General features: G+C 42.0%; 1 protein-coding gene across 1 annotated transcript in view; it reads right to left on the bottom strand.

Annotated features, from left to right (window-relative positions):
- Positions 1-14,555, bottom strand: part of col11a1a (collagen, type XI, alpha 1a) — a gene marked incomplete at its 3' end in the record, with an annotated part of 76,907 nt that overhangs the window by 51,000 nt on the left and 11,352 nt on the right. The window contains exons 5-11 of the mRNA XM_008280225.1: positions 8,266-8,391; positions 5,971-6,063; positions 4,591-4,689; positions 2,693-2,971; positions 1,358-1,423; positions 1,057-1,098; positions 881-943 (exon numbers count right to left, since the gene is read on the bottom strand). Coding sequence (XP_008278447.1) covers positions 881-943; positions 1,057-1,098; positions 1,358-1,423; positions 2,693-2,971; positions 4,591-4,689; positions 5,971-6,063; positions 8,266-8,391 — 768 coding nt within the window. The remainder of the gene's footprint in view (positions 1-880; positions 944-1,056; positions 1,099-1,357; positions 1,424-2,692; positions 2,972-4,590; positions 4,690-5,970; positions 6,064-8,265; positions 8,392-14,555) is intronic.

The following is a 14,555-nucleotide window of genomic DNA, read 5'->3' as shown; positions in this document are numbered from 1 at the left end:
CCAACATCCTTTTGCATCTTATTCTGATGCACGAGTTTTGTGTGTGTGAGTGAGTTACAGTTCAAAGAGCAAAGCGTTGGAGAAAGCCAGGGCAAATATTGCTACTCCTGCTTAAGTTTCAAGAGTTCTACCCAAAATAACAGATCTGCTAAATCTCATAAAGCTACACGATGCTGTAAGTCCTGCCGTAGCAGCAGAGACGTGAACCCAATCTAGATGTAGGTCCAGCTCAAGCACGCCGCAACGTAAAACAGTTCTTCTGATTTCAGTCTATTGATGCATCTTGGAGTACATAAGAAAGGATGTCATGGTTTGGATGTGTTAAACCTGCTTCCAAGAGATTGTTTGCATGAACAGTTTAACTTCAATGCAACATATGAAGCAGAAGTTTTGTCACCAAGGTTACTGGGATTTGGTTTATCTCCCACATTGATTCATAACGAACTGTGTCTCGGGAGTTCCAAGATCTAACTGTAACGAGTATCAGAAAATCACAAACTTCCATTTTATGCAGCCTTGGTGGAAAAAATCAATATATATATATTTAAAGTAAAGTAATCTTCTGGTTAGTAAAAAAGATGTGCAGTAGTTTTTGCAGCTCAATGATAAATGCATTATATACATTTAATCCAACAATTTGTACATATTAGATCATTTGCAGTAGTGCTGCATGCTAAAGCTGGATAGTAAACTACTGGCTGATATCAGTGGGCACAAATCGTTTAACGTCATTACAATTCTAATCAATAAACCTACTCGTTGAGTGTCTATTTAAGGGTCTAAGACATCCCTGCAGCATCATCTGAACCAGAGTCTTGAATTTATAGTTTACACACATATTAAACTGAGGCTGATCTGGTGGAAGTAAATGACAACTTACTCTGTCACCAGGATCTCCAGAGGGGCCTGGGGGTCCTTGTAGGCCTGAGGGTCCTGGAAGACCCTAAAAAAAAAAGACAAAACTAAGTTAGCAGACCATCAGCTCATTAAAATCTGACTGAAATAGTGTACAGCTATGCAAAAGAGCAACTTTTACAAATATCTACATATACTCACAGCTGGGCCGGGGGGTCCTGGTGGTCCTTCAATCAGCATGCCCTGAAAGAAAACAAATAGATTGTTTCATACCACAGATGTTGTCCTGGGGGGCAGCAGTGCTACATGCAGGTCAGGGTGAGTCAACGAATTTTGGGGGAAATTCAGTTTGTAAGTAAACGTAACGCTTTAGTTCAAGAGTTGATGTAATTTCATTTCATAATAGTGTGATAAAATTAGAAAAAAATAAAAATTCACTAACAAAACATGTACTGTAACAGTGACCATCATATCAGCACATTATTGACACTTTGGATCTTACAGGTTCGATCACAGCCGGCTCGCCCTTCTCTCCCTTCTGGCCGAAGCCTCCCTCGACGCCAGCAACCTGCGGTTACAAATCAGGAAAAGAGGCGGCGTTCTTCACACAGCAGTTATACTCCCCAGGTGGGAAAAACAAAAAAAAAGCCCTGATGAGCAATGATGACTGAGGAGGCAGTTCAGCTGGTGACACATGTGAATGCTTTGAACAAATCGTATTCAGTCAGTCAGTATCATATACTCAGGTGCAGCTAGCTACGTCAGAGGCAGAGAGCGAATCATAGGTAACACAAGGTGAGGTGACGTTACAGGCAAAATGTTAGTCCTAATGAGCAAGAATGGACATCTAGTCTACATGCTTGAAATGGAGCAATGCCGTCATTGCATTGCCATTGAGCAGTGATCAGATAATACATCGCTGAAGAGTTTCACAATAAAGAAAAAAATCTGTTTTTGCTGTAACACTGAAAATGAACAATTTCAAACGAAGACAAATGTAGTTTCATTAGCGCTAGTGAACGACTTCTGGCTTGTGGAGAAAGTGGGGAAGTGTGTGTGTGTGTGTGTAGAGGCGTACTAAAAAAGGTATACAAGCCCAATAAAGGCCTTGTCCTCACATGCTAACAATACCCAAAGGCATGCAGGCACAGAACGGTGTTTGATGGTGTTCGGACGGTGGGTAAATTTAAACAGAGCGGAGAGAGGCTACTTCTGATGGGTGAAGGCAGAGTTCAGTAGGTCTGGGCAGCAAAGGAAGTGAACGCATCCCTGACGTCGCCTTTACAATCGTGTGTGTGCACTGTGAGAACGGCCCCTTGTGATTTATTGGCTAATTGCAGTGCACACAAGGAGGTGTATGTCACAGACAGGGTGCTTGTTAAAATAGCAGAGGAGGCGAGGAAGGGATCAGATCCAACTGCTGAGAGATGAATGGGCGGGGATGGGCAGGAGGGCTTGTTGGGTATTTGTGGGCGGGGTGTAGGTTGGGCCAACATGCACTGATTGGAGGCTGTGTGTGGATAGACGAAGCGCTATTATGAATGTTTCCGATGCTTGTGCACACACTATGCAATACGTCAGACAGACAGCTGCTCGAGTACGAAGGAAAAGGCACAATCTTTGTAAGAAAACACAGATCTCCGTGCATTGTCCTGATTAATCACCAACCAGTGAGACGGCAGCAAGACATTTTCCAACTCAACGTGTCAATGATGCATCTCCCATGCCAAGCAACCGACTAAGAAGACGTGCACTGGAAGACGGAGTGAGTCCACACAGATTCCCTAGTAGTTCATGCACACACCCCTCAGTCGGCGGGTCAGGGTGTGATACTTACAGTACTCTCAGAAACGTCGGTTTCAGCGGCCACCCCGGGCCCCACCTCATCGTCGTAGGCCGTCCGGGGCTTGGGAGGGGCCGTGCCATACTCATCATACGCCCCATAATCATACAACCTGTTGTCAACCTCGCCCAAGTCATACTCCTTTAGGTCATACTCCTTAAAGTCATACGCGCCAGTGTCCAGGTTGTCCGCCCTGTCTGGGACAACGGAGGGCTCCGGGGCAAAGGGAGTGGCCTCGGTGGCATACGCACCAAAAAAATCCTCCTCCACAGCCTTTCAGGTGTTACCCAAGCGAAGAAGGGGAAGCAACAGTGAGCAAAGAGGATGTTAGTTTAAGCAACTGAGGCAAATGTTCTACTTTTAGATGTTAAATGAAGCAAATTTACAAATGAATTTAGCACGATATGCAGAAAACAACATGTTGAATAACAACGATAACACCTTATTTATTTCATTTCATAGCTCGATATTGATCTACTTGCAAGATGAATTTGTATGATGCATCAAAGCAGAAGGAATAAATAAAGTGTTATCGCAGTGTCTGAATTAAAAACATTATCATCTCTAACAATCAAAAGTTTGGTAAATATAAATGTCAAGACAGACGTGATGCTATCTCAGCCCTATAGACAGTAAAAAAAAAGGCTGAAATAGTTGTCTGAAATGCCATTTGCAGCAATTTGCATAAACATTAAATCAATCATAATTGTAGTAGCTGTGCAACAAAGATACATGCAAATAAAATCACTTTTTTTTTTTTGGTCAGTAAATCAGTTCTGATGAATATGTTTTAAGCCATCTGCGACTTTACATGGTGTACTCTGTGTTTGGCACCAGCACTACAACCACAATCACTTGGCACGCCGTTTCCTTTCATTCCAAATGGTGATCACTAAGGATTTAGCTTTGGAGCACGACAAAGTGGATGCAATTACACAGTTTTTACTGGCAGCACTCCATCTTGCCAAATTATATATTTAAAATAGCCCGTGTAATCGCATCTAATTTGTCAAACGCTGCGGTAGACAAAGCACGATCATCGCTGGCTGTGAGGAGATTTTAAGCCTTGTTGATCATAGTTCTGTGCAAGGTCATTAGCAGAACTAGTGATCAAAACCAAGCTCGTGATGTGATGGACAACAGGTAATAAACTGTTCAACGGATAATCCCCAGTGTAATGTACTTCCAGTGTGACAGGATGAGACAGGTTCTGCCATCATGTGCTGCTTTAAACCCTGGACAAGGCTGCAGCTCTTGTGAACGCTTCATAATTTATGCAGGTAATTAAAACAGACACGCTGGTGTGAATTAGTTAGAAATGTCTGTAAACATTAGAAAAGATGTGTTTGACTTCAGCAAAAGGAGAGAACGCTACTTGACAAAACGTCTCTATTAGAAGGAGCAACACAGTGACTGTCAAAGTCCAGTATGTACAGCTGATGTTCCTCTGGTTTCTAGCCTCGTCTGTAAAGTAGCTGTCACTGCTTTAGCTCTAACAAATGTGTCTGCAGTGTCTCAATATGTGTTCACATGCTGACAAGATCTGCAGCCTTGACCAAAGCAGAAATCACAACATGTCGGTAAAAAACCTTCACCATGTCCACTGCATCACTTTCTAAGCAGGAAATGCATTCCTAGAATCCACATGATGTACGCAGCGGAGCAAGTGGATTGTGGCTTTTTAAGCATTTCAATAACATCCCCTGTCCATCAGTTATGCCACACACCAAAGTTTTAACAAGTCAAAAGACACGTTGATTCATTTGAACGACGGTGTCTTTGTCAACTCATACCAGGCACTTCCTTGGATCAAATCGTCCCCAAAACACCTACGACTGTTGTTTTGTTTTGTTTTTTTAAAAAAAGAAGACATGAATGAAATTGAAAATTACCTCATTGGGTCCACTGGTGGCAAAGGGGGACTGAGTCTGAGTATCATCTACAGTTCCGTAGTCAATGTCTGTATTGTAATCGCCTTCTACATTGTTTAGCTGAATCGTGGTGAAAAAAGGAAAGAAGAATAGGAGTTAACACAAAGGCTCAATCCAGAGGTTATTTGCTCGGGCCTCTCTCAAGCCGGCTACAGACTCTGCTACTTCTACAGAGAAGAGGTTAGGGAGCTCTAAGTCTGCCATCAGAGATTTTCCTTGAGAATTCAGGGCAGGAAGATCTTGATGGGGTTTGGTCTTTTCTTTAGATAAAGGTTTACCCTAAAATTGCCTCTGGGTCGTGCCGGCGCTGTGGCCTGGTAGCCAGGCATCTGTCGCTTCTTCTTAGCGGCAAACTTTTTAGCTGGCGATTTTTTGGCAGCCAAGAACTTTAAGGGCTTGGTCTTAGTTTTAGTGAGGGACTTTCTGGTCCTCTTCTTTTTCATGGAGACACTACGTTTCTTTCTCTGGAAGAGGTGACGGCGACAGAGAACACCAAGACAGACATGGAACAACCAAAAGTGGAAATGATTTCAAGGCACACTCCACAACTGCTGTACAGGGTCTTTTCTAGCACAACTGTCAGGCCCCATGTGCTTCACTTTGCAGCAACATGGACGGTAGTTGCATGGATTTATTGCACATATTGTTCATCAATTAAAAAGGCTGTTGCAATCATGTTACCCCCCTCTGATTATGCAGACAGTTGGAGAGAAAAGCGTGCTGTACAACAGTCGCGGACTGGGCCGTTCATGTGACACACAGAAGAGTTTTGAGGACATGTACATGTTCAATCTGGCACAGGCACACAAACAAACACAAACTTTGCCTTTCAGCAGCTCTTTACAGCTATTGCAGTGATTCATTTCGCTGTATTTTCTCTAAACAAGAACAATGTGGCTGCACTCCTACACTGTGTACAATAGTTTTAAAGACATGCTGGAATGCAAAAACACACGTAAAGCAGATGGCATTCCCAGGAAAGGCAACAGACTCATAAAACAGACACAAGGAGGACCGACACACTGTGTAGTTTACATGCATACTACCACTGTCCTACTGTAAGGTGATAATCACAGTCGGCATAAGCAACCAGACGTAAGCTTCACGTGTAGAAAACTTTTTGGACACCGGTACGTCAGCAGAAACAGTTTAACTATTCAAACAATATCATGTAGTTGACACTGATTGGGTCAGGTTGCTAGAGTATCGGTATGCATGTAAACATGCAGTAACACTAAAGACACAAGGACAACACACACAATGAACTGAAGGATGGAGTGAATGACTGACAACAAGACAGAACAGGGAAAAAACATCTTTTCTTTTCCTTTTTTCATTTACCTGTGGTTCAGAATACTCATCGGTTGGAATGGTGTCTGTTGCTCCCTCAGAGTAATCATAGAACTGAGAGTAATCTAAGTCATCAGTAGTGTACTGGAGAGGTTGAGAGAGAGAGAGACAGACAGACAGACAGACAGAGAGTTGGAGGTTTTACTGTTAGCAGTAGCATCAAGGATGCAGAGTGCTATTTCAGCAAGAAGATGATACATGTAGTGTGTATCATCTTCAGCATGCTATACATTCAAACTGTTAAAAACAAATGTAATTATTTCTTATAGCAAACAGCAGTAGAACATAGAATTTAGTTAATGATTTCCATCTGCCTCCTACGTGATGGAACGCATGAATCAGTGCAAACACGCTGCAAAACATTTAAAGATAGAATAATTAGTGCAGTTGTTAATGAATATAGCATCATTTAAAATGCTACAAGACACACAGTGTAATACTATAATGTATGTATGTAACTATATTTACACTTTGCAATTCAGGTTTACTGTTAACAAAAAAAACTCGTCATCATCTTTAAAACACTGCAGGTTGTGATTTAAATAATGGTCCTATTAAGGTCGACAATAGCAGAAACTTCCGACGCGGTTTAACCCACAAACGCGTGAGCAGATGGTATGTTTTAAAAAAAAAAAGCTCATAAAACAAAGGAAAACAACAGAGAAACCTCAAAGACAAAACTACCAGCTGCATTTCAGGGAATATCGTAATGGAACTTTCTCACTGAAGGTATGTAAATTATACGCTGCAGGCTCCAGGATGAAGAGGTCTGATTTAGCAAATGCATGCCTTCTTTGTAGCTTCATGTAGCTCTGTAGCTGTTCCTTATCAATACATCAAAACTAAAATTACACACCGTCATAAGAGTCAGAATAAGGGGAAACCCGTTTATCACTTCATGCTGTAACCTGCACGTGGAAGAAGTGAAATTAAACTCATAAATGATCAAAAATGATGGGTTATGGTATTAGAAAGAATGCGTTTTGCCAATTATTGAATTAATCAAACAGCTGGACTGTACTTGAATTAGCAGTTAGGGTCAGACGACACGCTGCGCTGCGCTCGGAGAAGGAAACACAATTGGGAAATGACTGTTTCACCTGCGCCCCCACAATCATCTTTACGATGACTTGCGGACAAATGTGAAAGTAGTTGTAGCAGGAAACTCTAACGCAGACACGTACGAATACGTGAGAAGCTAGAGTCGATCATTAGTCTGCCCTTTACTGCTGCATTGTATTTACTCACATAAACAAGAACCGTAAGTAAACACTTGAGGTTAAAAGGCTTTTATATTGCATCCTTATGTCTGAAAAAGACAACTAGGGGACACAGGAAGAGATCAGAAAGACAGAAAAGGTAGCCCTATCAGCTGCTTTGACTAAAACTTCCAAATCAGCAATCAGTGCTGATCAAAACTCTCCATAGCGTTCATGCTATAATCACTAAATACCAACTTGTTTATATCTTCCGAAGTTTTAATTTAATTTTGCAAAGGAACATGTTGTGCGTCTCTCGGTGAGGTTGAAGCGAGGTTCGAATCTTCCCGCAAAACTCCAATCATGGACATCACTGCTGGCATTTCATATTTACTTGCTATGACATCCCTGATTGGGATGTGACTCATGTCTACCAGGGTTTGACCTTTCAACAGCTGATTTTAGAGTGTATTTACCCATGAAGGGTCTCCTCTCCTAGTATATGAAAACACTGAAACACTACAGCTTAAGTTGCTTGGTCGTGTTGGTTGAATACATTTCCCTGAATACGGAAGAGAGGTGGATTTTTAGATCAGATGGATAAATTGCCTGGAACTAGTGTAAGCAGCCTGAATAATGTTTACTGTACATTATAAAACATGAGATCAACGGCGTGGTAATTGTCTAAATAAATTTTCTACAACTGTGCATGTGTGTTTTCATGTCTGTGAAGTAACTGTGAGAACATTTCTACAGAGTTAATTAGTCTCTGGTTAAACAATAAATAATAAAATCTGTGGCTATAAGAGATAAAGTCAAAGTGGAAACAGACACTAAAGCACTTATTAAAGCGCTTCAATTATCCCTAGAGTGAAAATACATCAAACTACTATGGTCATATCTCAAAATTAAACTTGCTAAGGCTTCAAACGAGAACACACAATCTGTCACTCTGTGAGCACGAAGCAATGCACAGGTTAAAGTGAAGCTCCGTGATTCCTTTAAAAATGTAGAATATAAGTTAGGTTAATGGGGATTATCGACTGGTGCTTTCTAGCGTCTCCCCCACCCTCCCTGGTTGGCTGACCTCTTCCTCTGGCTCCTGGGCTTGCAGGGAGTCACTGTGAGGAGTGTCACAGTCGGGGCTGTAATGTTCACAGTAGTCGTACGCTGCTTTAGGATCGGACACGATCAGAAGCTGCTGGATGTCGCCCTGTAGGAGACAGAAATATACGTCAGGGTTACTTTCATACAGCCTGCATGTTGAATATCAGAAATCAGCTTTTTGAATTTGTATTATTTGCATACATATTACTTTTACTCACAACTCCACAAGTTGCTAAAGAAACCAGATTCATAGAAACCAACAAGGCAAGGCTGCACACAGGCCGACTGACAGTCGTGTCTCATCTTGCACACACACACACTCATACATGCTGGGTGTATATAAGTGGCATGAATGAAAATCTTAAATTACAGATGAGATCTCTGAGGTCCCATACACTTACAGAGTCTGGCAGACTCGGCTCCCCCCCCCCCTCTTGTATGATTAAACAGCTTGAAACACACACCACAGAGTCCACACTCACATGGCGCACGGAGGAAACCGAGTTCAGACGCTGGGAAAATTATTATTATCAGTGCTGGGTTTTACCTCAGGAAATCAAATAAACATGTGCCATCAAGACACGAACGAAGCCCGCCAGTGTCTTGTGTTCTACAGTACATATAAAAGACTTCTTCTTACAATGAACAACAGCAGCGATGCTTATAATATCAATGAGAATATTATGTAAAACATGTGGACAAGAACATTTTATTATTTCTCTTTTATGTATATAAGCTCAGCATGAATGTTGGCTGGTGCACATTAAGAAAACTGCCTCATGTACATATATTATGTGGGAATAGACCCGCCAATGGGTAGAAACTATAGTTCACATGAACGGCAAGTTTAGTTTTTTTGCTTTTATGAACAATATCTAATTATAATTTAAGTTTAAGTGAGGTCTACTCTGCAGCATCCTTACGTTACAGGAGTTTTTCATGTTTCACAGCTTCAGCTTTACAGTCATTTCTTCACTTTGTGTCTCTGAGTAGACAGAACAGTCCACAGCACATTGCTCTGTCCTGTTTTTTTCTCTTTTGTGCTCAAAAACAATATTGTTTGTGGTTACAAAACCAGTCCAACTGAATCAAACTTAATAGTCAGCAGCTGTTAATTACCAGACTCAGCCCACAACACTGTTTAGCAGCGTTAAAGTGAAGTAGCCAATAAAAACGTCACTTAGAAAAACACAGACATGATATTGAGCAAAACATATTAATACACAACGGCTTCGTCTGACATCCATTAACACAGCGCACAGGAAAGAGAAAAACTCTGAAAATCCCAGACATGGTTTGGGCAAGTTACTTAAACCACAATGTTCTCTGTATTGTTGGGACAGGACACCACAACGCTTGACACCATTCCAGCGCCGTCTCGCTTTGTTATCAGACGTAGAGCCAAAGCACACAACTCACTGCAAGACAGCAAACACACTGGAGAAAGCATCTGGATTCTCCTTTGGAGTCTGTAATTGCTTGAACCGAGTTCCTGCAGGCTGGGTTTTCAGCTTTTATACACATTGCGAAGACAGCTGACGAGTGTTTTACGGAGGCGGAGTGAGGGGCATGTCTCTGGTTAGGATGTTTGGCAGGAGATGCCTGAGCCCAGAGGTGAAATCGTGATGCACTGGTGTCAGCGGGGGTACTGTACATCGAAGAGCAGAATAGAGGATTGGCAGTGAAACACGGGAGAAATCGAGCAAGCTGCAACTTGCCAGGAGAATGTGAGTGTGTGTGTGTGTCCTCCGTGGGTAAGAAACAGATCTATGGATCCTTCACATGGACCTTAGTATAAACATCCATGTGCTACGGCTTGTCCCATGGGAAAACGAGCAGTGAAACGTTCTCTGTATAACCATCCATCAACATCTTGTTTTACAGCTTGACGGTCCAGAGATTCCTCCCTGTGTGTCACCGGGTGGGTGAAACAGTGCTGTAAAGAGGGCTTTCCCTTTCTGCAGGAATGCATGTCTAATAATAAAAGGTTATATTGTCAGCCAGTTACAGGTCCATGCACCTGTTTACTAAACTTTAAACAGGACAACTAACACTTTCTCTTTCTTGCTGCCACTACATTTGGCCCCCTCCTCAGAGTGCCACATATCTGATCTTATCTGTTACCCCTAATTTGAACCTGGGCCAGTTACAACAGTTCTGTTCATGCCGAGTGACTGTGCTGCATGATGTCAGTAAACATACTCTTGGAGAGCACACTTTGACAAGGTCGTCACCTCTATTGTCTGAAACGTAGTGTCTGAAATATGGTGAGTAAAATGCATTTGATAAATTAAATGGATAGATGCCGCAATGGTTGGAATATAAGTTGAAATGCACACCAGTTATGCACTTTAGTAAAGGACTCTACTATGAAAGCACAAGCTGACAGGCGATTATAAAACTCGAGGAAGCGTCATAGCTGTGAGTCAAATCACACATAACTCCTGACAAAAACCACTTAACGTCTGTGCCATCAATTGAAAATATCTGGCGTTATTTTTTTGATAAAACGACAAAGCCGACCTGCAAAAATGCTCATTGGACAGCTATGAAACAAGTCTGGAGACAGATGTGTGTGTCTATGTGTGTTTGCAGAGGCTCAACAGAAAAAGAGAGATCAAGCCTTGCCCTGAGTCAAGTTGACATGTATTACCTCATGTGTCACCCTAAGACCAACAGTGAATGCTTGAACCCTGCCTCGAGTCAGCTCTAATTAGTCCATGTCTGAGAGCCACCCGTCTGCACACAAATAGGCTGTGGAGACATGGTGTTCAAGCCCTAAACCAGATCAGCACAATTAGGAAACTTCTGGCTGTTTTAAGGGAGGACGTGAGCAATACGACGGACACATTCGACAACACTTGTCAACAGAAAAGATCACATACAGGAGGTGTATTTAAAAGATGTAAACACTTCTAATTTTTTAAAAGTGGACACGTTAGTACATTTTTTTCTGGTGTAAAAGGCAGGTGTCCTCCTCCTCTAACGCTTCATTAACCTGTCTTTCCAATACAAAATAAGTCAGGAGCTGAGTCACCCAACAAACGAGAGGCAGTTCACACAGCCGAGGCAGCGGGGAAACTGATGTCAACCCGAGAATGGAACACCAGGAGGGATCGAGAGACAGACAGGGATTTAAAGAGAGCAGCTGCGACGGTAAAAGATGTTTTGTGCTGGGAAACACCTGGGGAGAGTTACTCCGAGGCTCTGGGCCTGTCTTCCATTGTGAACTGCTGAGGAGGAGAAGAAAAAAAAATGAAATGCCCCTGGCAACTTGGAGCGATGCCAGATCTCCAAAATATGCTCCTCCTGGCTACAGCACAGCAAAGTGCAGCGTAGAAGCAGAGCCGTGAGGTTGTGTGTTAATGACGGCGGTGTCAGAGGTCAATGAGGAAAAGAGAGAGAGGCTGAAAGAGAGAAGCGGGGTCAAGATCAACAGCTGAGACTCGTGAATGCTTGTAGAAATCAATTTAGTGCTCTGTACATGCTGTGTCCACTGTTCTGTTATGTATTGTTGGTGCTGTACACCTTAAATGCATCATTAGCATCAGAAATTTTAGGTTTTTTGTTGTTTGCTTGAGATAATATCAATCAAACTGAAGCTGAGTGGATTTGATGCAGTAGAAATGACACAGCAACAATAGAGATAACTTGAGCTTAATTGATATTGTCTCAGGTAGACGATGGAAAAGTGGTTTTTCTGACGGTTTGTGAAGATGGAGTTATCTGTTTTTGCAAATGAACTCTTCATGTAGTCTGCTAATATAGAAAATAACAAAAATAAAAGGAAGATACCATAATGATTTGATATTACATGATGGCATATTTAACGAGATTTGTTCAGTTTTTCTGTCTCAAAGAGCTCATTTGGTGTTTATATACAGCGGAACTATTAGTGCTGAGTCATGAAAGGAATTACGTAATCCAGCATTGCATTCACGGTGAATTCCTTTCTCACGTTTTATTAATCACAAGGATAATGCGCCTATAAGTAGAGTCATTTTTCAGCAGTTACTTCCAGTTTAGAACACTGGAATCATATAACACTTGCCTGAAAATGCTCTGTAGTGCACTGAAAACAGTAGCGAGTCCATGACGCCATCTTTCCTCTAAATGCACAATCTACCTTGACCTCATCCCGACCACAAGGCACCGAGGGATATAAATACACATGGGAGAGGTCAAAGATTACAGCAGTGCATAGTTAAAGTGTTGTATTTCTACAGTGGAGCTGCACGAAACAACACCCATGTTCTGAATCATCCTTCTCCAGCGATGTTTAGTATTGTAGTGACAGACAGTTCTTTTGTCTTTACTCTACGATTGCATGTTGTAACGACAGGGCGAGCGCTGGTCATCACTGGTCAAATCAAAACCAAGCAGTGATCACCGTGGGTCCTTTGTCATACCTTTGCTCAGGCCAGTTAGGCTAACCACAGTCAGCTGTAATTAGACAGCCCCATATGATAATTACAACAATATTGTGGCTACTCCATCAAAGTCTATACAGCACAATGACTCTAAGGAGAAAGGCAAAAGCTGCGACAAAGAGAAGGAAGGATTGAGCCTCTAGAAGGTGATATGAAGAGACTGGGACAGAAAATATATTGGATTATTCGCAGGAGAGTAGCCTAATGTCAGCTAAATGTGGAGAAATGAACTGATTTTTGAGGTAAAAATAATTACTTTAAAAGGTATTTCACTAAAAGCCAATTCAGTTACAGATAAATTCTCATGTATGTGTTTTAAACATGCATGTAAAAAGGTACTGAAAAGTAGGCATTGTCCATTATTTGCATGCAATTTATTTTTTAATTTAATTTATAAAAGACTTAGACACTATTTCATCTGCCATCTTTAATAAGCAGCAGATTAACAATCAAAATACATAGTTTGGGACTATAACAAATAACATCCACTGGAAAACAAAGTGCTTTTTAAAATGAGATGCAACGCTGGGGGTGCAGCAGCCATGTGGCAGAAGTCCTTCAGCACTGATAGGTGTTTTCTCTGCAGACAGACGCTGAATAGGCACAGGTATGTATATGTGCGTGCTCAATTCAGACAGGTAATGTCCGCCAGGCATGAATAGACAGCCTCATGGCTTTGGCACAGTAGGGAGGCCTCAAGGTGGGGAGGGTGCAGAGGGAGGAGGTGGTGAGTAGGGGAGAGTATGCAGGGAGGGGAGGAGATGAGGAAATAAGGAAGGCCTGACGGGGCAATGAAAGACTCCCATTCATCTCAGCCAGATCCCTTTGCGACGGTGGTCGCCTCCAACCTGGAGCAGGTACGGCATGAATAGACGTTTATGAAAAATGCAGGTCAGGTTGTGAAAACAAATGCCAGAGTTTGAATTAAGAGGCAAATGGTTGTAATGTCATATTACGATTGAACATTAAAACTATCGTGGAAAAGGGAAATAAAAACGGAACTTTTTGAAAAGACTAGATGCTAAGAAAGTGAAGCTTGGGCCACACATTTCTTCCATTTCTACATTTTTAATATTGCCCCATGCATAATCATATTCTAATTAAATCAAATCAGTTGAAATCTTTCAGCTAATTAAAAAAACAAGAGGAGGTCTGACATCATCTCTCATTATAACCGCTGGCTTGAATGCACAAGGTCAAGGTATTTCCTTCCCCTCTACTGTATATCCCAGCATGCAATGGGCCCTGTGGATCTCTGAGGGGAACAGGGACAGAGAACAGACAGGCGACCTGTTCCAAAAACTACACAGAGAAGACCCTGTTAGCTGACTTATGGCTCCTATTTTCAGCCCTTCCACTTGCCAACCTCTGACTAGACACACTGTTTGATACAAAAGCTGGCTTCAGTGCCCCCTCATAAATCTAAAATCAAAACTGACAAGAGATGTGAACGCAAATCTCCTCATGAAACTCTGCACGTAAATGAAATCGCACCTACATCTGCTCTGTTGAGTAATTTGACATCTTCATGAGCAACGTATGCACTTATTATGATATATGTAGCGTGGAGGCAGCATCTTCTCAAAGCAGAGGTGTGTCTGGCGATATCAGTACTTTCCAATTAAATATAATCGATATGTCTTTTATTTGCTTGTCTGACTGATGACGATGAGCTCAATCTCTTTACTTAACCCGGCATCATATCTCTCATAACAACATGTCATAATCCAAACAGCCTCAGGGTAGCACAAGGTCAGATAGGAGGAATGATGTCAGGCAAAAGAGACGGAAAACCGCTGTGCAGAAGCACCAAATGCATTGCACCCTGTGTCCCCGTGGC

Source organism: Stegastes partitus, unplaced genomic scaffold (genome assembly GCF_000690725.1).
Source record: "Stegastes partitus isolate 25-593 unplaced genomic scaffold, Stegastes_partitus-1.0.2 Scaffold186, whole genome shotgun sequence".
Taxonomy (NCBI): domain Eukaryota; kingdom Metazoa; phylum Chordata; class Actinopteri; family Pomacentridae; genus Stegastes; species Stegastes partitus.
Note: the sequence above shows the minus strand (reverse complement) of the source record. Positions and strands in the feature narration are given on the sequence as shown.